The 23,971-nt window shown below is 37.2% G+C and overlaps 1 protein-coding gene across 7 annotated transcripts in view; it reads right to left on the bottom strand.

The window, feature by feature from the left end:
- The window catches only part of IL7 (interleukin 7), a 46,692-nt gene extending 23,286 nt beyond the window's left edge, over positions 1 to 23,406 (bottom strand). For 4 of the 7 annotated variants that reach the window (XM_087420590.1, XM_087420591.1, XM_087420592.1 and 1 more), the window contains exons 1-3: positions 22,891 to 23,406; positions 17,688 to 17,821; positions 15,429 to 15,431 (exon numbers count right to left, since the gene is read on the bottom strand). In XM_087420590.1, the coding sequence (XP_087276716.1) occupies positions 15,429 to 15,431; positions 17,688 to 17,821; positions 22,891 to 22,900 (147 nt within the window). In that variant the 5' untranslated portion in view covers positions 22,901 to 23,406. Of the gene's footprint in view, positions 1 to 868; positions 932 to 15,428; positions 15,432 to 17,687; positions 17,822 to 22,890 lie in introns of all 7 variants that reach the window. The other 3 variants (XM_004427135.3, XM_014784982.2, XM_087420589.1) reach the window with 2 other exon arrangements.
- Between the last annotated feature and the right edge of the window lie 565 nt (positions 23,407 to 23,971).

The following is a 23,971-nucleotide window of genomic DNA, read 5'->3' as shown; positions in this document are numbered from 1 at the left end:
CGTAATTCTCATGAAATAGCTATTAAAGCATGGGAGTAGTAGAAACACCATTGTCTTCAAAGATGAAATGCACTGACTTTACAGAAGCCTGGCCAGATATGAGGAAACCAAGTCTCTACAATAATAGGCACCTATAAAAAGGATATTCTGAAGGGGCCTTCCTCCTTCACTAGGACAGGCTTTGTAATCATGTTGTGACTCTAGCATTCATCTCACTGCCCCTACTTAGAAAAGCCTCGTCTTTTTCTCTCCAGCTCCTGGGAGCCATTTCAGGCCTGCTACTCTTTTTGGGGACCTTGCTTTAAGAACGCCATCCACTCACTTAGTATTTACTGCTTTTTATCTACTTCTTCCTAGTGCAAGAACTACATTTTATCCATCTTCAAGTTTTCCATTGTATTTTCATATGATCAAAAAATTACTGATTGAATGACATTACTAGTCACACACACCCAAACTTTCAGAGGACCTCAGCTGCCGTATGTAAACTCTGAACGCTGAAATAACCCATCTTTCTAAATGCAAACAGACTAGATTTCCTTCCAAATGCCATGTAGAGAGAACAGGACTATCTGATCCATCCACAGCTTTTGGCTTATGCTTTTTCTTTCTGTTTTTGATTTCTGTTGCAGCTACAAGATATCAACACAGAAAACCCGCACAACATAGTTGGATGTTCTTGCTGGTCCAAGCATCTGTACAGGCCCCAACAGTACACAGGCCTGAGGTCCCAAATTCATAATTATTTAATTCATACTTATAGGCCCAGCATTGTTTCCAAAGAGATCTGCAGTGGCAGGGTACTCAGATCTGAAAGTGATGCCAATCCTTACACTCTTTTCCAGAGTAAACTTTCCCCGACAAATACCTTGAATCTGGTGTTGAGTCCAGGTGACGAGTCAAGATTCTGTTCTTCCCTGATGAATTCCCCCTGTCAGTGGATATCAGTCAGGAACAATTCAGTCTTTCATAAAGAATCTAATATCATGGGACCTCAAAAAATAAGAGGTTGGGTTCTTAATCTCATTCTGCCCAGGAAACTATCTATGGAAATGTAATTATTTCCTCCCTAGCAACTACTTGTGCATACCAAAGGATGTTGGATTTGGAGAATTTATGTAGCCATACTATAAGTACTACCAGTCTTCTTTTATTTTTTAATTAATTATTTGATTTTACTTTTTAAAAAACAGGCGTTATTTTTTAAAACAGTTGTAGGTTTACAGAAGAGCTAGAAAAAAGGATAGAGAGTTCAGATATATTCCCTCCCCTCCACCCACAGTTTCTCCTATTATTAATGTCTTGCATGAGTGTGGCACCTTTGTTACAATTCATGAATCAATATTGTCACATTATTACTAAGTTCATAGTTTATCTTAGGAGTCACTCTTTGTGGTGTAAAGTTCTATGGGTTTTGACAAATGTGTGTCGTGTATCCACCATTACCATGTCACGTAGAATAGTTTCACTGCCCTAAAATTACCCTGTGCACCACCTATTCATTCCTCTCTCCCTCCCTCCCCAATCTCTGGCAACCGCTGATCTTTTTCTCTCTCCATAGTTTTGCCACTTCTAGAATGTCATATAGTCAAAATCGTACAGTACGTATCTGTTTAAGACTGGATTCTTTCACATAATGTGCATTTAAGCTACCTCCATGTCTTTTGTGGCTTGATAGCTCATTTCTTTTTATCGTGGATTATATTCCACTGAATGGATGTACCACATTTTGTTTATCCATTCACCTGTTGAAGGATGTCTTGGTTACTTCCATTTTTAGGCAATTATGAAAAAATAAAGCCTCCATGAACATTAGCGTGGCAGTTTTAGTGTGGACATTAGTTGTCAACTCATTTGGGTAACTACGTAGGAGCGTGATCGTATGGTACGACTATGTTTAACTTTGTAAGAAACTGCCAAACTGTCTTCCAAAGTGACTGTTTCATTTTGCATTCCCGCTGGCAATGAAGGAGAGTTCCTGTTGCTCCAAACCCTTGCCAGCATTTGGGTTGTGAGTGTTTTAGATGTTAGACATTCATTAGGTGCGCGGTGCCATCTCATTGTTTAATTTTACAATTCCCTAACGACATACGATCTTGAGCATCTTTTCATACGTTTATCTGCTATGTGTGTATCTTATTTGGGGAGGTGTCTGTTCAGGTATTTTGCCCATTTTTTATTGAATTGTTTCTTTTGTTATTGTTGAGTTTTAACACTTCTTTGGATATTTTGAATACAAGTCCTTAATCAGATATGTATTTTGTAAATATTTTCTCCCAGTCTGTGGCTTGTCTTTTTATGCTCTTAACAGTGTTTTTCTCAATAATTTTAATTTTAATGAAGTCCACCTTCATGTTTTTCTTTCATGGATTATACCATAGGTGAAAAGTTATCACCAAATCCAAAGTTACCTAGATTTTTTTCCTATGTTATTTTCTATCAGTTTTATAGTTTTGTGTTTTACATTTAGATATATAATCCATTTTGAGTCAATTTTTGTGAAAGGTATAAGGGTTGTTTTTTTCTTTGCAGATGTTCAGTCGCTTCAGCACTATTTGTTTAAGACTATGTTTTCTACATTGAATTGCATTTGATCCTTTGTCAAAATCAGTTGACTACTTTAGTCTTGGTCTCTTCTGGGCTCTCTATTCTGTTCTATTGATTTGTCTATTCTTTCACCAGTTTCACACTGTTCTGATTACTCTACCTTTATAATAAGTCCTGAGTTTGAGTCATGTCAATACTCTGACTGTGTTTTCCTTTTCAGTATTGTTCTGGGTCTTTTGACATTCCATATAAACTATAGATTCAGGTTGTTGATAGCCACAGAATAACTTGCTGAACTTTGATTGGAATTAAACTTATCAAGTTAGAAAGAATTGACATCTTAACAATATTGTCTTCCTATCCATGAATATGGAATCTCTCTCCATTTATTTAGTTCTTCTCTAATTTCTTTCATCAGTTTATAGTTTTTCTCATATAGATATTGTACATATTTTTTTAGATTTATACCTAAGTATTTCATTTTTTTGATACTAATGTAAATGGTGGTGTATTTTTAATTTCAAATGCCAATTGTTCATTACTGGTATAAAGAAAAGCAATTGTCTTTTGTATATTAACCTTGTATCCTGTAACTTTGCTATAATTGCTTATTAGTTCCAGGAGTTCTTTTGTTGATTCTTTTGTATTTTCTATGAAGACAATCATGCCATCTGTAAACAGAAACTGTTTTATTTCTTCTGTCTATATTTTATTTCCTTTTCGTGTCTTATTGGATTAGCTAGGACTTCCCAAATGATGTTGAATAGGAGTAGTGAGAGGGTACATCATTAACTTTTACTTAATTTAAGCGAAAGCATCTAGATTCTCACCATTAAATATGGTGTCAACTGTAGGCTTTTTATAACTGAATTTTATCAGTTTGAGTAAATTATTCTCTATTCCTAGTTTGCTGAGAGTGTTTATAATGAATCCCTGTTGGATTTTGTCAAACCCTTTTTCTGCATCTATTGATATGATCATATGATTTTTCTTTTTTATCCTGTTGATATAATAAATTACATTAATTCATTTTCAAATGTTGAACCAAGCTTGCATACCTGAATAAATCCCACTTAGTCATGATGTATAATTCTTATAATACATTGTTGCATTTAATTTGCTAATATTTTGTTGAGTTTTTTTTCCACCTATGTTCATAGAAATATTCACCTGGAGCTGTCTTATCTTGTTATGTCATTGTCAGGTTTTGGAATTAGGGTTATGCTGGCCTCCTAGAATGAGTTAGTATTCCCTCTGTTTCTTTTTTTGGAAGAGTTTGTAGAGAGTTGGTATACCTTCTTCCTTAAATGTTTGGTAGAATTCACCAGTGAAACCATCTGGACCTGGCATTTTGTGTTTTAGAAAGTTATTAATTGTTGATTCAATTTCTGTAATAAATATAGGCCAGATCATCTATTTCTTCTTGTGTGATTTCTGGTCATTTGTCTTTTAAGGAATTGGTCCATTCAGCTAAATTATTGAATTTGTGGACACAGAGTTGTTCATAATTGTATTAGTTAAGGTTCTCCAGAGAAACAGAACCAATGGAATATAGAAATCCTATATAGGATATATATATGTATTTAATAGAATATATATAGGATAAACCAATAGGATATATATATATATATTTACATATATATATATATATATATATATGTAAATAGAGAGAGAGGTTTATTTTAAGGAAGTGGCTCATGTGATTGTGGAGGCTGCCAAGTTCAAGCTCTGCAGGGTAGGCCGGTAGGCTGGAGGCCTGGGGAAGGTGCTGTTGTAGTCTTGAGCCTGAAGGCAGTCTGGAGGCAGCATCCCTTCTTCCTTAGGGGATCTCAGTCTTTTCTCTTACAGCCTTCAAATGATTGAAGGATGTCTTAGTCTTCTCAGGTTGCTATAACAAAATAGCATAAACTGGGTGGCTTAAACAACAGATATTTCTCACAGTTCTGGAGGCTGGGGAGTCCAAGATCAAGGTGCCAGTAAATTTGGTTCTTGGTGAGAATCTTCTTCCTGGTTTGCAGAGGATCATCTTCTCACTGTGTACTCACATGGTAGAGAGAGAAAGCTCTGGTGTTTCTTCCTCTTCTTATAAGGGCACTAATCCCATCATGGGGGCTCCACCCTCACTACCTCATCCAAAACTAACTACCTCACAAGGTGCCCACCTCCTAATATCATCACAGTGGAGGTTAGGGCTTCAATATATGAATCTTGGGAGAACACAAACATTCAGTCCATAACAAAGGAGGATCACCCACATCATGAAGAGTAACCTCTTTTCCTTATAGTCTGTTGATTTAAATGTTAATAACATCTAAAAAATACCTTCACAGTAACATCTAGATGGGTGTTTGACCAAACACTGGGTAGCATAACCTAGCCAAGTTGACACATAAAATTAACCATCACAATAATATTCCCTTATTATCTTTTTAATATCCATGAGGTTAACAGTAATGGTCTTTCTTTTATTTCTAATGTTAGTAATTTGTGTCTTTTTTCTTATTTTCTTGGTTAACCTGGCTAGAGAGAGGTTTACCATTTTACTGATCTTTTCAAAGAACGTGATTTTAGTTTCACTGATTTTCTCTATTACTTTCTTGTTTTCAATTTCTTCTCTAATTTTTGTTATTTCTTTTCTCCTGATTAATTTAGTTTTAATTTTCTCTCTCTTTTCTATTTTCCTAATTTGGAAGCTTATAGCCATCTTGACTTATATCCATCTTCTTTCTAATATAATATACGCATTCAATGCCCTAAGCACTGCTTTCAATGTGTCCCACAAATTTTGTTAATGTGTATTTTCTTCTCATTTAGTTCAAAATATTTTTAAATTTCTCTTAAGACTTCTTCTTTGACCCATATGTTATCCAAAAGTGTGTTGTTTAATCTCCAAATGTTTTGGGATTTTCCATCTATCTTTCTGTTATTGATTTCCATTTTAATTACGTTTTGAGAGCACACTTGGCATGATTTCTAGTTTTAAAAAATTTGTTAAGGTGTGTTTTATGACCCAGAATGTGTTCAACTTTCGTGAATATTCCATGTGAGCTTGAAAAACATGTGTATTATGCTATTGGTTGGATGAAGTATTTTATAAATGTCAATTAGGTCCTGTTAATTTATAGCGCTTTTTATTTCAATCATATCCTTACTGACTTTTTTGCCTGCTGAATCTGTCAATTACTGATAGAAGGGTGTTGAAGTCTCCAATGCTGTTGTTAGGCACATACACATTAAGGATTATTATGTCTTCTTGGAGAACTGACCCCTTTATTATGCTCCTCTTTATCCCTGATAGTTTTCCTTGCTCTGAAGTTTGCTTTGTCTGAAATGAATATAGCTATTCCAGCTTTCTTTTGATTAGTGGTAACATGGCATATCATTCTCCATCTTTTTACTTTTAATCTATGTGTGTCTGTATATTTAAAGTGGGTTTCTTGTAGCAAACATATAGCTGGGTCTTGTTTTTTCTTCTATCTACTCAGTCTCTTTTAATTGGTGTATTTTTATTTCATTTTTATAACTGAAAGAAGTAATTAATATAACAAAAAGACTTGCCCCTTAAAAGATAACTTCCCTTGTTAAATTGCAACCTATTCAGTCACGCTGCTAAATTATATACATAGGAAATGTATTTTATCTTCTAGCTTAACTCGATATATTGAAGAACTAATTTAATTTTTATTTTAGTCAATTTAAATCTTCTTTTCTCTGTTAATTACAATTCTTTTAACATAATATATTTAAAGTAATATTTGACTAGAATTTGATTATTTATTTTCTTGGCCACCTCTGTTAGCAAACCTATCAAATGCAAGATCAATGTCTGCTGGGTACTGCGGAAGAAAGATTTTAAAGTATTAAAGAGTTTTTGAAAAGGAGAGAGAGAGCATCAGATTTGAATTTCGGAAAGATAACTCAATGCCAGTAACGAAGACAGATGCATGCTGGAGGCAGGGAGATGAGCCAGGGGCCTACTGCAGGCTATGGAAGTGGTCCCAGTGATATGTAATGACTACCTAAAGTAAGACTATGGTAGTGGAAGTCAACAGAGTGAATGACTTATACACGTGTTAAGGAATTATACTAATCCACAGGAGTTGGTGATGGGTGCGATGAAGGAGTGAGGGTGTCAAGGATAATTCCAGGCTTTCAGGATTGAATGACTGGGAAAATGCAAACACTGTTACCTAAGACAGACAATGTAGAAACAGAAACAGGCTGGTGATAATTAGTTCTCTATTATGCATGATGTGCCACAGTACATCCGAGTAGAGATTTTCCAATTGATATTTGAATTAAATGGTTCTAAAGTTTATGAAAGAGGTGTAGACCTGAGGGTATTTGAGAGCTATCTATGCAAAGACAGATGTTGAATCTGTGAGGGCCCCTAGAAAAAAGATAGAGACAAAATAAAGATATTGGAAATTGTAAAAGCCAATTATAATTGATTAGTCATTAGAGCATATAATTTCATAAGTTACAATAAAGAACAGCCCTTGATGTGCCAGTAATTAGACTGAGTCATTCCTAGAAAGTATTTGGCCATCTCTGGCAGCCTTTATATTTCTAACCAGCTTCTGTTCTGGTGACTAAGAGTTGCATCATCCAATCATATGAGTTATGTTTAGGCAAAATAATTTTTTAAGAATAAAATAATATTATACAACATCAAAAGCTAGTTAATACTGGATATCAGAAAAATACCTGACATTTGCTTCATAACAAATTTCCAAAGAAACATCTTCAAGAAAAAAGACTTCCTAGCCTATTTGAAACAAGTTCTGGGTTCTCATTAACTTATGGTGTTGATTTACAACTCATATATTATTTATCATATATTATTGCAATTCATATTATTATTTCTATAAAAAACTACTAAGTATGTAGTGTGTAGTAAGAATCACAGACAATTTTAAAATGAAATTAAGAAAACATTCCCATTTACAATAGCATCAAAGACAAAAAATACTTAGAAGTAAATTTAACAAAGGAAGTTCAAAGCTTACAGCCTCAATACTATAAAGCATTGTTGAAAGAAGTTAAAGACAATCTAAATAAATGGAAAAACATCCCATGTTCATGGATCAGAAGCATTGTTATGCATTGTTAAAAAGACAATACCCCCTCAAATTGATGTACAGTTGCAACAAAATCCCTATCAGAATCCCAACTGACTTGCTAGAAATTAATGAGCTGATTCTAAAATTCATGTGGAATTGTAAGGAACCTGAAATAGCCAAAACGATCTTGAAAAGGAACAAACTAGAAAGACTTGCACTTCTTGATTTCAAAACTTACTCCAAAGCAATGGTAATAAAGACAGTGTGGTACTGGCACAGAATAAATATGCACATAAATGGAGTAGAATTGAAGAGTCCAGAAATAAACCCATACATCTATGGTCAACTCATTTTTTGACAAGGATGCCGTGACTATTCAATGGGAGAAAGAATAGTCTTTTCTTCTCCAAATATTGCTTATTTGTTGCTTTATAAGATAATTATTTCTGAATGAATTTCACTCCAGTCCTTGATTATATGTCCATTGGAGACAGATAGCTTATTATTATTATTATTATTATTGTTGTTGTTGTTGTTGTTGTTGTTATATGGAAGCATAATGTTTGACACAGAGCATTGCACATAGTAGGGTATTGATAAATATTTATAAATGGAAGAAAATAATCAAGACAGGCCTGTAACGAAGGAAGAAAGAAAGGGAAAGAAGAAGAAAAGAGAAAATAAAACAATTTTTTTCATGTCTCAAAATATATGAGGGAACCCAGAGACAATTCAATTTCCACATTTTATAGGGGATTGAAGAGTCCCAAAGAGGTTAAATGAGGTATCCACGATCACAGTGCTTGCTGATAACAAAGCTAGTAACAAATTAGGTCTTCTGATCCTTCACTCAGTGTGCCTTACACAGCACACTGAAACAGCAACGCTGTTTCACTGAAAAAAAATCTGATCAAGGGTATCAGTGAACATATATTTTTCCATGTTGCAGAAGATTGTTTTATTTATCCTTAAAATGGATGTTTAATCATGGATTCTAAAATTAAATGTGCACTTTAACACAATTACTAACTGAATTTATGGTCGAGTTTTTTCTTCCACATTATTTCTACTTTGTGTGTTACTGTGGTTGAGCTAAATATTGAAAAACAAACAAACAAACTCATAGAAGCTAATACCCACAAAGTGTAATATATGGCTTTGTAGATCTGATGCAATAGAATTCAGATATTAGACTAAAATTGGGGTACTATTCTAATTTTTTCTTTAAGTTTATGAATTCTTTCCATATGAGTGAGGGATATACATGAGGTTATCCAGTGCACTTCTCAGATCATTAAAATTCCTCAAAAATAGGAATCTCTGGAGGTGGGGCCTAGCAATTTGTGCTTGAACAAACCTTTCAGTTCACTCTGAAGTGCCCGAAAGTTATGAATCACTGCCTTGGTCAATGCCCATCAACAATTTTCACCTAAATTACTGAAGTTGCTTCCCACTGTCTCCTGGCTTTCTTCCATCCTACCCCACAAATTATCTACATGATTGCCAGAAAAAGGTTATAAGATAAAAATCTCTGATGGTGTTATTTCATTCTTCATTCATTCATGAAGTATTTATTGAGAGTTCTAGCTCTCCCGGTACAGCAGTGAACAAAAAGGATGAAGATTTCTATTCTCATGGCGCTAACATTCAATGTCTTTTTCCCCCTCCAAACTCTTCAGTGACTTCCTGGTGCTTAGGAAAAAATCCAAACTCCTTTGTATGGCGGGTGCAGCACTCAGCGATCCAGGTGGTGGGTCTGAGAATTTGCTTCTCATCTTGCATCCTACAATTCAACCACACCATGCCAGTTGGTTTCCTATTTACATTCTTTTGCAAGATGATCCATCCTCTCCCTAGGGGAGACCCCAAACCCTGTTCTGCTCCTTTTGGTAACACCTACATCTACTTTAAGATTCAAGAATCATGTGTGATGAAAACTCACATAAGAAGAAATAGATGATCTGAATAGGCCTATATCTATTAAAGAAATTGAATCAATAATTAGTAACTTTCCAAAACAGAAAGCAACAGACTGAGATGGGTTCACTGCTAAATTCCCCCAAACACTTAAGGAAGAAATTAGACCAATTCTCTACAATCTCTTTCAGAGGATAGAAGCAGAGGGAGTACTTCCTAACTCATTCTATGTGGTGAGCATTACCTTAGCACCAAAACCAGATAAAGACATTACAAGAAAAGAAAACTACAAGCCAATATCTCTCATGAAAGTAGATGCAAAAATCCTCAACAAAATATTAGCATATCAAATCCCAAAAAATATAAAAAGAATTATACGCCACAAGCAAGTGCAATTTATTCCACACATGCAAGGTTGGTTCTACATTGGAAAATCAGTTAATGTAATCCATCACATCAACAGATTTAAAAAAAAAAAAAATCACATGATTGTATCATTAGATGCAGAAAAGGCATTTGACAAAATCTAACACCCATTCATAAATCTCTCAGTAAACTAGGAAAGAGAGAACTTCCTCAACTTGGTAAAGACTATCTACAAAAAACCTACATCTAATGTCATACCTAATGGTGAGGAACTCGAAGTTTTCCCACTAAGATCAGGTAGAAAGCAAGAATGTCCCCTCACACCATTCCTTTTTAACATTGTACTGGAAGTCCTTACTAATTCAATAAAGGAAGAACAGGAAATAAAAGGTATACAGATTGGGAAAGAAGACATAAAACTAGAAAAGGCAAAAGAATAGAGACAATATAAAGATCGCTGGTTGCCAGAGGTTGGAGGGAGTAGAAAAATGAATAGGCAGAGCACAGAGGATTTTTAGGGCAGTGAAAATACTCTGTATGATATTATAATGATGGGTATATGTCATTATACTTTCTCCAAACCCACAGAATGTACAACACAAGAGTGAACCCTGAGGTAAACTATGGACTTTGGATGGTTATGATGTGTCAACGTAGGTTCATCCTTTGTAAAAAAAATGTACCATTCTAGTGAGTGATGTCGATAATAGGAGAGGCTATGTATGTGTAGGGGCATGAGGTGTATAATAAATCTCTGTATCTTCCTCTCAATTTGCTGTAAACCTAAAACTGCTCTAAAAAATTGTCTTTAAAAAAAAAGTCAAGGAAAAAAAAAGAATCATGTGTGCTATGTAGCCTTAACTGACCCCTTTCCTAAAAAGGGAAATGACAAATTCCCACCTTGGTGCCTACATTGCACCCTGTGTAATTCTATTTTATAGATATAACTACATAAAAATAAAATCTGCATGTCAAAAAGCAAGATTAAAAAGTAAATGATAAACTGGAAAATATTTTCAAAAAATGTGACAGTCATAAAGTTATTATACTTAATATATAATGAGCTCTTACCAAGTGGTGGGAATATAAATAAAAGCCAATAGGAGAATTGCAAGGGATCTTGAGGGCTATAAGGGAGAAGATATCCTTAAGCTTGTCATCACCGTCTCTACTGTCATTGCTTCTATCCAAGCCACTGACTTGGACGTGCTTACAGGTGTGTGGAGTTATGTGGTTTAATTATCACACAGAGGCATGGCATCATCAGAGAGTTTTGCATTGCATTTAAATTTCAAAGCTTTTTAACAACAGAATCCCTTAAAAAAGTGTAGACAATCCATAGAATAAATATCAATAGTTGACAATGTAAATGATGAGGACCCATAAGAACCAAAACAATCTTGAAAAAAAAAGATCATAGTTGAAGGAATCACACTTCCAATTTCACAACTAACTACTGAAATACCATGATCAAGACTGTGTGGTCCTGACATAAGGGTGGACCTACAGACAATGGAATGGAATTGAAAGTCCAGAAGTAAAGTCTTACTTTTGGGTTCAACTGAGTTTCAATAAAAGTGAAGAAAGTTTCAAGATAATTCAATGGGGAAAACAGTCTTTTCAACAAGAGGTGCAGGAAAAACTGGAAAAGAATGATGTTGGATCCCTACCTCATACCATATACAAAAATTAATGAAAAGACCTAAATATGAGCTAAATCTATAAAACTCAGAAAAAAATATAGGTGTAAATCTTTGTGACCGTGGATTAGGCAATCGTTTCTTAGATATGATACCAAAAGCATGATTAACAAAAGAATAAATAAACTGGACTTCATTAAAATAAAAAAAACTTTTGTGCTTCAAAGGACACTATAAAGAAAGCAAAAAGACAACCCACAGGGTGAGAGAAAATATTTGCAAATTACATATCTGATAAGGGTCTAGTATCTAGAACATATAAAAAACTCGCACAAGCAAATAATAACAAGACAACTCAATTTAAAAGTAAGCAAAAGATTTGAAGAAACATTTCTTCAAAGATGATATACAAATGGCCAAGAATAATGGCCAATAATGAAAGGATGTTTGACATCATTAGTCATCATGAAAATGCAAATAAAAAGAGCAATACCAAAGTGCAAATCAAAGAACAAAGTGAAGAGGTACTACTTCACACATTAGGATAACTAGAGTAAAAAAGTCAGACGACAAATTTGGGTGAGGATGTGGAGAAAATGGAACCCTCATACATTGCTGGTGGGACTGTAAAATGGTGCAGCCACTTTGGAAATAGTTTGGCATTTCCTCAAAAGTTAAACATAGAGTTACCATATGACTCAGCAATTCAACTTGTAGGTATATATCCAAGAGAGTTGGGTAAAACTTGTACATCAAAGTTCTAAGCAGCATTACTCATGATAGCCAAAGAGTGGAAAGAACTCAAATGTCCATCAAGTGATGAATGGATAAACAAAATGTGGTATACCTGTACAATAGAATATTATTGATCTATAAGAAGAAATGAAGTACTGATTCATGCTCTAATATGGGTGACGCTTGAAAACATTATGCTCAGTGAAAGAAGCCCAACATAAAAGGCTACATATTGTATAATTCCATTTACACGAAATGCCCAGAAAAGGCAGATCCATAGAGACAGAAAGTAGATCAGTGGCCTCCAGGGTCTGGTGATGGGGAATGGAAAGTTACTGCTAGTGGTTTTCATCATTCTTTTTGAGGTGACGAAAATACTCTGGAAGTAGACAGTGGTGATTATTGCACAATTTGTGAATATGCTAAACGCCAATAAATTATGCACCTTAAAAAGGACATTGAATTTTATCTCAGTGCAAAATAATTAAAGAAAAACATAAATGATGAATAAATGTAAAAAACAGTCAATGTCACCAGCAATCATAGAAATGTAAATCAAAACAAAAAGTTATTTTTCCATTGCCTTGGCAGATATGACCAAAAATAAAAATACTCAATACTGACAAGAATGATGATCTCATATCCTGTTGTAAGAACTGTAAATTGATCTGTCATTTCTGGAAAATAATTTGGTCATATGTATTAGGAAGCTTAAAATACTGATTCTATTTAACTTAGTCATCCTGATTCTAGAAATCTGCATTCCTTATTTGGTAGACCATGTAGAAAGAGGGCCTTTATCATTTTTTATGAACCTCCCTTTCCTGCTGAGGTAGGTAGAAAGAATGAGTGTCACCCTTACCCTAGGTCCTATTTGGCCTCTATGTAATAGTTCTCATCATTTCTATTTCCTTACCTCTACAACTCGATTCCACTTTATTAATCTGATCCGGATGATTATAATAGTACCCAAAACTGTCGAATATCTGTTCAGTTCACCATCTCCTTTCCCTACAATTCAACCAGTGCAGTCAGCATCTTAATGCTCCTGATTCCCTTCTTTCATTATGTTATCACAATTCTCTAGCACACGTTCTCCCTCAGAAAATCAGGGCTACTCCCTGCTTTGCCTCATAATAATGAGGGCACTTTCTGGAACCAGATTGCTTGGATTTAAATTCCAGCTTGCCACTATGTCTCAGTTTCCTCATTACATAGAGTTGCTGAGAATTGTATAAATTAATACATGGAAAACTCTGAATTTGTGTCAGTTACTATTATTGTTATTGCCTCATAGAGATATTGTGAAGCTCAATGAGATAATGTGCATGAAACTGTTTTGTAATGTACTGCTATTATCATTTTGTATTACAATGATGTATAGCCCTCATCCTCATACATTATAGAAGAACAGGGACTATTATTTATTTTTTAACGGCCAACATTGCACAAAGTAGATGCTCAAAAATTTGTATTTTACTTAAATTCTACTTTTATGATGAAATCGCTATTGACTTTTGGTTATGTTTAGAATAAAGTCTAAACACCATCTCATCAAGACCACTCACAATCTTGCTATAACATACAGATCAACTCATGTCTTCCCCTATGTCAGTGGTCTTCAAAGTGGAGTCCACAGTGGGCAATCCACTGCAGCACAGGAGAAAAATTTTATGGAGTCTATCTACATTTAGTTTTTATCTCATCCTTTGTAAATTTTAACTTTATTTGTATGTATCATTATTAATGTATTCAAAAATACTATGAAAATGCCATAATATGTAAATAAGTGCTAAAATATGTAAATAAATGCTAAAAATATATGGGAAGGGCAGGCTCAAAAACATTTTTGCTAAGGGGGCGTACTGTCTAAAATGTCGAGATCAGTACCCTTTCCCACAACATGGTCTCTCTCCTAGTGCCAAACTGATCTATTCAAGTCATGCTAGAACACAATTCCTATCTCTTTGTTTCCAAATCTGGCTCACAACCAGTCTGCTTGTTTGAAATGACAGCCACTCCTTTTCAAGCTGCAACTTGCATTCTTCACACCAAGACTTAACCATCACCAAATGTAAGCTTCTTAAAAAAAGGGTCTATACCTGGTCCATCTACCCCTAAGCCCCCACGACCCCACCACCAAACAGAAGGGTTTTCTGTAATAACTGGCACATAACAGGCTCCAAATAAATGTTTGCTGAATGAATAAACTAACCCAGAGATTGCTACTAGGAGGCAAGATGGCGTGCTGGTTAACAGCAGAGGCTCAGATCCTAGCTCTGCCACTTGCAAACTGGGCAGCCCCAAGCCTCAGATTCTTCTTCTGTGAAGTGAAGGTAATAAGAGTACCTCTCTCATAGGGGCATTGTGAGGGTTAAATTAGTTGATACTTGGAAGATAACAAGCACTTCATAAATGTTAGAATTATTATGGTGTCCCTGAGATTTAGACACAGTAATGTCTGCAAAGCATCTAGTACACACTGAGTGAATAAGTGACAAAATCTTCTCTACCAGCCACGTTGATATGAATAATTCTTTGTTTCTTTCTTTCTTCTTCCCTCAAATTTACCACCTCACATTTACAGACAACTTTCTTGAGATCATGATGGCACTGTTCACTTGGACTGATTAGTTCATGTTGTCTTCCATGTCTTGTGAATTAATTTCCTTGGAAAGAGTAGCCATGTTTTTCTTTGTTTTAATGGTATCATTGTTGTTGCTGTGGTTCTTGTAGCTGCTGTGTTGTTGTTTGTTTTTTTTTTTTGGTGAGGAAGATTGGCCCTCAGCTAACATCTGTTGCCAATCTTCTTCTTTTTGATGAGGAAGATTAGCCCTGAAATAACATCTGTGCCCATCTTCCTCTATTTTGTATGTGGGATGCCGCCACAGTGTGGCTTGATGAGTGGTGTGTAAGTCTGCACCTGGCATCCGAACCTACAAACCCCCGGCCACGAAAGTGGAGGGCACAAACTTAACCACTATGCCACTGGGCCAGCCCTGATGCTGTGTGTTTTAACAAGAGAAGCTCCTCTATATTTCCAGAAAAAACGTACTATGAATCTGGTGGATAAAACTCTCCTTATTTTGAATTTGCCAATAGCATTTTTTTGCAGAGTTTACATACATATGGTTATTTATAAATGTTGTAGAACTAATACTAGCTGATTCCCTGCCCAGATAGTAAAATTAAAGAAAAAACATTATTTGACTCAAAAAGGTTAATTTAGTAGCATCATTTAATGCAGAAAATATCAAAAATTCATGCAGTATACATGGGGCAATTACAATGTAGTGTGCACTTTTCTTTCTTGCCAATGGGCAAAATCAAGGACCTCTGTGGTACAGTGTTCAATATCATCTTGAGTTTTCCATATCCTTCCAAGAGGGATAACACTGAATATCCCAAGGTGTCATGCCACTTCAGTGTGAGTATGTGGAGAAGATAGTGGAGTGGAAGGAGGGGACAGATTAGACAATTTCTCACATCTCATGAACATTTGAGAAAGTTTTCCTTGGTCATTGGGGCTTTAAGCACTGATTATCTGTTAAATTAACACATTCCATTATATTGATACAGCTCTTAAACTGTAAAAACATTTATTTTTGTAGATGACATAATTGTCTTTGTAGAAAGTCCCAAAGAATCAACAATAACAACAAACCCTCCTGGAACTAATAAGCAATTATAGCAAGGTTTCAGGATACAAGGTTAATATGCAAAAGTCAATTGCTTTCCTATATACTTGCAATGAACAACTGAAATTTGAAATTCAAAACACAACACCATTTCCAATGGCACCAAAAATATGAAATATTTAGGTGTAGATCTAACAAAATATGAATAGGATCTATATGAAGAAAAGTACAAAATTTATAAAAGAAATCAAAGAAAGAAATGGAAAGATATTCCATGATCATGGATAGGAAGACTCAATATTGTTAAGAAATTAGTTAAGATGTGAGTTCAGATACCTCACCAAAGAAGATAGATAGATGGCAATAAGTATATGAAAAGATGCTCAACATCATATGACATTAGGGAATTGCTAATTAAAACAACAACGAGATGCCACGACATGCCTATTAGAATGGCTAAAACTCAAAACACTTACAACACCCAAGCTGACAAGGATATGAAGCATCAGGAGCTCTCCTTCATTGCTGGTGAGAACGCAAAATGGTACAGTCACTTTGGAAGACAGTTTGGCAGTTTTACACACAGCTGAACATAGTCTTACCACTTGATCCAGCCATCACTGTCCTAGTTATTTATCCAAATGAGTTGAAAATGTATGTCCACAGAAAACCCTGCACACGAATGTTTACGGAAGCTTTACTCATAATTGCCAAGAACTGTAAGCAACAAAGACTTCAATCAGTGAATGGAGAAGCAAACACTGGTACATCCATTCATGGAATTTTATTTAGCAATAAAAAGAAATGAGCTATTAAGCCACAAAAACGTCATGAAAGACCTTAAATACACATTGCTAAGTGGAAGAATCCACTAAAAAAGCTACATACTGCATGACGCCAACTATATGACATTCTAGAAAGGCAAAACTACAGAGACCGTAAACAGATCAGTGGTTGCCACGGGCTGCAGGGGAGGAGGGGAGGGATGAATCAGCGGAGCACAGGGGATTTTTAGGGGCAGTGAAACTATTCCGTATGATACTCTAATGGTAGGTGACATTATGCATTTGTCAAAACTCATAGAACAGTATAATACAAAAAGTGAACCTTATCATCAACTATGAACTTTAATTAATAATAATGTATCAATAAAGGTTCATCAACTGTAACAAATGTACCACACAAATGCAAGATGTTAATAATAGGGGAAATTGTGCAGAGTGAGAGTGGGTATATGGGAATTCTCTACTTTCTTCTCAACTTTTCTGTAAACCTAAAACTGTTCTAAAAAATAAAACCTAATATAAAAAAAATTTGTCCATAGTAAATAAAAAAATTAACTCAATAAATTCTATATATACATATGTATAAAAATAAATACATAATATATATGCATGTACACACATTCAGATAAAGTAACTATACATCTCTTTTCATGGTAATTTTTTAGTATTATATTCTATTTCCCTCTCCTAATGTAATGATTCTACAGGGACTGTCAACGGGAGATGAGGGTGATTATGCTAAATTATGCTTACAGGAAATTTGGTAGTGAAAGGATAGTTGTGAGTGTCTGAAGGTTTAGGAAAGAATTATTTTTAAAGGTAATAATGATGCCAACTATAAAAATATATAGTTAGTAGCTCACTAAATTTTCTTTAGTTGTTTCACTTTCTTTCAAGGAACGTAAATGGATTCTTGAATATGAAACTGCATTCCGATAGTAGATATCAGGTTTTCCCAGTGAATCAAAATTCGAGGAGAACAAAACCAGCACATACCAATTCATCGATGCTGATCATCAGAACATTCTGATATTCTTTGCCGTCTTTACCTTCAATATCACAATCAGACGAAGCTACTGGCAACAGAACAAGGATCAGGGGAGGAATTCCAAAGATATACCTAAAAGAAACTAAATTCAACAGTAAGTAAGAATAAGCTAAGTGTTATAAGTCATATTATATAATTTGATTGTGGTGTTTCAATTGGCCTGACCATTTATTTCTAATAATTTTAAAAATGCATCTCGGTTTTTGGATAGTGTGGGAAGAACCTTAAAATCCAATATTATGTAACAACCAAAGTAGGACAGCATTTTAGAGTTTAGGTTTCTTTCACTTTATTTTTATTTTATTTTATTTTTGTGAGGAAGATTAGCCCGGAGCTAACATTCGATGCCAATCCTCCTCTTTTTGCTGAGGAAGATTGGCCCTGGGCTAACATCCGTGCCTATCTTCCTCTACTTTATGTGGGACGCCACCACAGCATGGCTCGACAAGCAGTGCATCGGTGTACGCCCGGGATCCGAACCGGCGAACCCTGGGCCACCTAAACGGACACGGGAACCTAAGCTAACCGCTTCGCCACTGGGCCGGCCCCTCTTTCACTTTTCTATTTAGAAATTACTCTTTGGGAAAGTGCAGGACAGGTATGATGACGGCAGAGTCTCTTTGCTTCTGAAAAACGTAAATGCAGTTTATTCAGTTTCGACTTAACGTTGAACATCCCTACAAGAAAAGGCATCTACAGGTAAACAGGTAAACTATGGGTTAAAAAAGTTACAAATTTTTGAAATTTTATGATCTATGGCCTCTGATGGTATGTTTATGTAAAACTCGATGGCTGTCCACATGTCAAGCTGCTTCCTGGAGGCAGCATTGCAGGAGGTTTATCTCCGTGGTACTGCACTGCGATTATATTCCTTCCTTTTAATGATGGACCTTAAAGGGTTTATCCTTCCCAGAACCGTGACAGAGTGGACATTGATATTTTGAGACTCCTTGTCTTTTCAGTATCTTCTGTTTCTAAGTGCCCAGAGATCCATATTGTCTTCAAACACAGCTCTGTCTAGCTTTTTGACATATTAGAAAAACGCAATAAATAAATTCAAAGCCTGTTAACTAATGATGTATATCTGTTTTGGATAAGGCTTCTGGACCATTAGGGGCAATTGTCTAATCAAAGGGAATGAAATACCTTTACCTGAGTACCATGAGCTGAGCACTGCTCAGTGCCTTACACATATTATCTCTAAAGATCCAGAGTCCTTTAAGTTCATCTTTTTGTAAAACACAGATAGTAGGTGCCAGGTTTGAATTCTAACCTGAGCTTACTGTCTCGCCAGGGTTTGATTACAAGTGGTCACAATCTTTTGATAATATGTAATCACATTGGTCTTCTGAATGACAACCACTTGCATGTAATATTATATAGCTCTGCCTCTTTCTACTACTACTGTTCTTTCATCGTGAAGATGCTCAAACAATGATTAATTGCTAATTATTTACTAGGACCTAACTTTATAATCAGATTTGTAGATGGCATAGAGCCCAACTTTGTGTTTTCTCTGTCATCTTACAGGTGTACAGAGGGTATCCTTTGGGAGGAACAGATGATAAAGGAAAAGCTATACAGCATATAACTTGAAATAAGCTTTAAGGAGAATATAATGAAATAATTAAATACTAGAATGAAAAAGAGACATTTTTATCATTATACATAAATGTTATTTTAAAGGTCTACCTTTTATGTTTTAATAAAGGAGGTGGTTTTACTTTCTATGAGCACTAACTATTGTGTCCTCTCCACCCCAATTTTCAGTAATTAGTGCTCCCAAAATTCATATCAGCCTCCCTATTCATAGAATGGCATTTTATCAATGCTTTCAAATGATGGCTTGGTGGAAAATTCAGTCTATTTTGTGTATTACAACTAGTTTCTCAATTCTAAAACATAATTTGCCTTGTCTTGTAAAGAGTGTCTTTTGTTGCCATTGTTGTTGTTAAATGTTAACCCCAGATAGACGAGGGCAAGGCAAAGCTCAGAGAGGGTTTGTAGTATGGAGACTTGGGGTCTTTGTCTTGGTATGACAATGGGTTGTGTGACTGAGTGACAGAGCATCTTTTAAGCTTCACTTACCTGAGTTTTAAAATGAAAACTTTAGACTAAATGATCCTTTAATGTCCCTTCCAACTCTCAAGCAACTTAATTCTAAGAATCTACCTGGCCGTCCAAATACGGTAACTCTTTAGATTTGAAATCACCTCATGAACAATGCGGCAAACACATCCAGACTTCACACTCACATCTCATACGTTCCCAGCTCCGTCATTAATGACTTTCAGCTTGTTGCATAATTGAAGTCTTTCCTCCACACCACATAGAGAGGCACATATTAAGACTGCCGAGTTTGAGTGTGCTTTTGACATTGTTTTTGCAATGGGAAAGGGATTCTGCTTTTATTTTGTTTTGTTTCAGATTATACATAGACACCCACAGCTTCCCCCAACCCTGAACTTTTCATTAGGTTACAGAAAAGACAAACCATAAAGAATAATGTAAGGCAAGCTTGGGCTTGTGGAATTTTCTTTAGATATCCTGAAGGGATTGAAACTGGAGAACTGTTTTCAGGAGGGAGTTTGGATAAACCAGAAGGATGGTTGTCTAAAAATTCTTGTTGGTTTTTAATTTCAGCCAAATAATACATTCACTCCTCAGCTACTTAAGCTACCGGGTCAAAGTGAACACAAATAAATTAGTTTCTATCCATCAAATCCAATCTTTCATCAGTCTTTAAGATCAATAAGAGTTTATTGACTGTCCATTATAAGCATTATGTAGACCTATCTTCACTGGGAATTTAAAAAAATGGTCAAAAGACATTCAAGATAGATTGGAACACATTATCTGACTATACAGGAGTCGGCTTTAATATGAACAATTGGTGCAAGCAAATGGGTGAATAATGAAAAAGTTAATAAACAATAGAAAACAACCATGTGTTGTATGGAAATTAGTTTGTTAAGGTTACAAAAATGAATTTGATTATGCTCACATAAAGAAATCTAATATCTGCCACAACCATATTAAGATTAGACTGTAAATTCTATCCACAAATCCCATGATAAACACTTAAAGACATTCCTGAAGCCATCCAATGATATTGCATACAATATTTCACTTAATCCCACAACCATTTCATGAGATAAGTACTATTAATTATTAACATTTCTGCAGATGGAGAATCTGGGCCCAAAGAAAAATTTTCCCCATATATAATGTAAGGAAGAGGCAAGATTCAAATCTAGGTTTGTCAGGTTGAACAGTCTAGAAACTCAGCTTTTAGATACTGAGTTACACTGCTTCCTACACAAATAACTCTGTGTGTGTGTGTGTGTGTGTGTGTGTGTGTGTGTAGCCAAGGGAAATGTACAAAAATCCATCTTCCTCTACAGGAAACCTCACTAAGGTACTTCCTGGCCGAGCTCTGAAACACTGCATCCACATTCCTATTTCAGGAAAAATACACTAATTATTTGGTCTTATTACACTAGATTACGATAGTGTCAGGGGTGAGACCAGAAAAAAATTCACATACGTGAGTGTGACTATGACATGTAAGTTAGTCCTATGAAATAACTTTTTTCATTTTTAAGATATTTAACCATTGATATAGATGGGTAATTCTCCTTTACACTTGTTCAAGCTTTCTCATCTTTGTCCTCTGTTTTTATTACTATTCCATTTTCAGTCCTCAAATATGATTAAATTTTCTAAACTAGATAGCACAGTTGACGACCACATAGTAGGTCCTCAAGTACGTCAACTCCTAAAAGAAGCAGCAAAGAAAAAGTGTAACGAGGAACCCTATTCTTAGGCTCCTCTACTTTACCCCTCCACTTTAGATCAGAGGTGATGCAAGGATTAGAACCGAGAGCAATCAAGAAAGAAGCAGATTTGCAAGAGATCCAAGGGCATTGTAAAGAAAACAGGGCTATACCTAATTTCTAATTCTATATTAAACTTCTGCAGGACGCCCATTACGAATCTTCTTCCATAATTGTCTTCCATACTCTAACTGCCATCCTCCCCTGCCCCCCGCCCTTTATTTTGTTACCTATCTGGTATTTCTTGGGTATGTCAATTCCTGATTCTTTACTAGCGATGAGAAGGGAAAGGGTTCCTTTGATCTAACGGTGTAGCCAGGAACGCGCACGGACCAGGCATCAAACCGAGGAACAATCTGCTCTCTCTTGCCGCACCCTCCCCCACCCGTCTTCTTTTGCTTAAGGAAGTATTTACTGTAAAACGTCCCAATTTCCCTCAGCAGATCCTCTCCCCTCACATCTCCTTTCCCCCTTTTATCTTCCGGTAAATTTTTTGGCTCTTTACTTTGGCCATGTGGCTGCCAAATCGCTCGCTCTCTACTTGACCTTGTCCATTTAAGTCCGTATTCTGCACCAATGAAATATGTAAGATCTTGGCAAGGGTCTAGAACTCAGAGCTATGCCTATTTAATCCTGCCTCCATCAAGGAGCACCCATGGAGCAAAAAACAAAACCCCTAAACCGGTCCTCCTCAGTGCCAGCCCCATGACTTGGGTTCCCAGCAAAAGCACAATGTACAGCCCCAGTCGGAAACTCCCAGCCTTACTGAGGGGGGGAAACGGGGTTTTCCAGAGACCGGTCCCCTTAGGGTTTAAAAGCGCGTCCCGTGGGAGCCTCGCTTTCACTTCTCTAGGGAGTTCGGAGCTGCAAGAGCCCAGGTCCTCGCCGATCCCGAGCGCCCGGGAGTGATCTGGCGCGCCCAGGAGCCCGGGAACGGTGGGCTTTGCGCCGGGTCGACGCAGGGCAGAGCTGGCCAGGGAAGACTGACAGCCACTGGCTACCCCTGAGACCCGGCTGCCGGCTGCCACTGCTGAGCCGCGCCGAGGCTGCCGCGCTCGGTCTCGGACAGAAAGCAGGCGTCGGGGACGGCTTCTCTCAGCCTGTCAGGCGCAGCAGCCCCAGGTGCAGGTGGCTGGCGGCCAGGGGACTCAGGCGCGGCTGCCGCTGCCTGTGGGAGAGCCAGTGCTCTCGGCTGGTCCAAAGTGCAAGGCCAGGCTGTTCCCGGACGCGCCTGGACACGGGGCCCGGCGGCGCGTCCCAGAGTCCCCGGCGTGCCGGGCGCGCGAACTTCTGCGCCCGGGAGAGGAGCGCTTACCATGGAACATGATCTGCGGGAGGCGGGCGTGGTCATGATGACCGCAACTGCTGCAGGAGCAAGCTCTCACCGCCCATAGTCACTCCCAGGACCCTGGTCTTCCGCGGAGGTGCCGGCAGCGGTGCCGGGGAGGGCCGTCTCAGCTGCTGGTTCCTCTCACCCACGCCGCGCCTGCTGTTTCATCCATCCCAAGGGGGGCGGCACACACCACGGCCCGGCTCGGCGCTTTGCCTTTCCCATAACTTCCGTAGGATCAGCCGGCGGTGTACTTTCAGTTTCTACTTTGCGCTTGGTCCGCAGGTTCGATCTTTGAGTTCCTCTCCGGGGCGCCTTCACGGCCCCCCTCTCCTGGGCACCTGCGTCCTCCCCTAGCGCTTCTTGTGCACCTGGACCAGGACCAGATGAGGGCGCGAATTTCCAAGGCACCGCGGGAGGAACGAGCTAGCCTTCTGAGTCAGAGCGATTTGAGGCAAAAGAGTTCCAGATGACCTCTAGCCGCCTTGGCAAAGCTGGGCGACTGGGATCTGAAAGCATCTGTTGCTAATGTAGCCACAGAAGCCACAAATGTGTAGGGCGAAAACTGGGCTATTGCAAGCGGACGCCACGGAGGAGGCGTCGCAGCTATTGCCGCGGATGTGGTGGACGATGCCAAATCGTCTTGTAAAAAAAAAGGAAGTAAAGAATGATTAAGAGGGTCACGCCCTCAGCTCCTCCAACCTCTCTATGAGTCTCTTTAAACTCGGTCTTTTGTACTTGTACCTGCCCAGGTGAGACCTCAAAGAAAGATAATCCCGTGGGCCCACCTAATCTGGTAAGTGGCATCTTTGGACTCAAAAATCAAAGCCCAAATTAGGTGGAGGAAATGGAGATTATACTGGTTAATAACTATGACTCCCACGTGAGCATTTATCTGAATTGGCTAATAAATCAAACTTTCCTTTTTGACTGTGTGTTACTGAGGAGTTAATTTTTTTCTAGGGCTGAATTATTTAGTTATTTCCTGTTTTAGTTAAGTCTCTGATATTTTGCAGAAACCCTGCTTAAATGAAGGTAGGTAATGTACAGTAATAACAGTGGTAAT

Source organism: Ceratotherium simum, chromosome 31 (genome assembly GCF_057802395.1).
Source record: "Ceratotherium simum simum isolate JZ-2026a chromosome 31, ASM5780239v1, whole genome shotgun sequence".
NCBI classification, from domain to species: domain Eukaryota; kingdom Metazoa; phylum Chordata; class Mammalia; order Perissodactyla; family Rhinocerotidae; genus Ceratotherium; species Ceratotherium simum.
The sequence above is the reverse complement of the archived record's forward strand: the minus strand, read 5'-3'. Positions and strand labels throughout refer to the sequence as shown.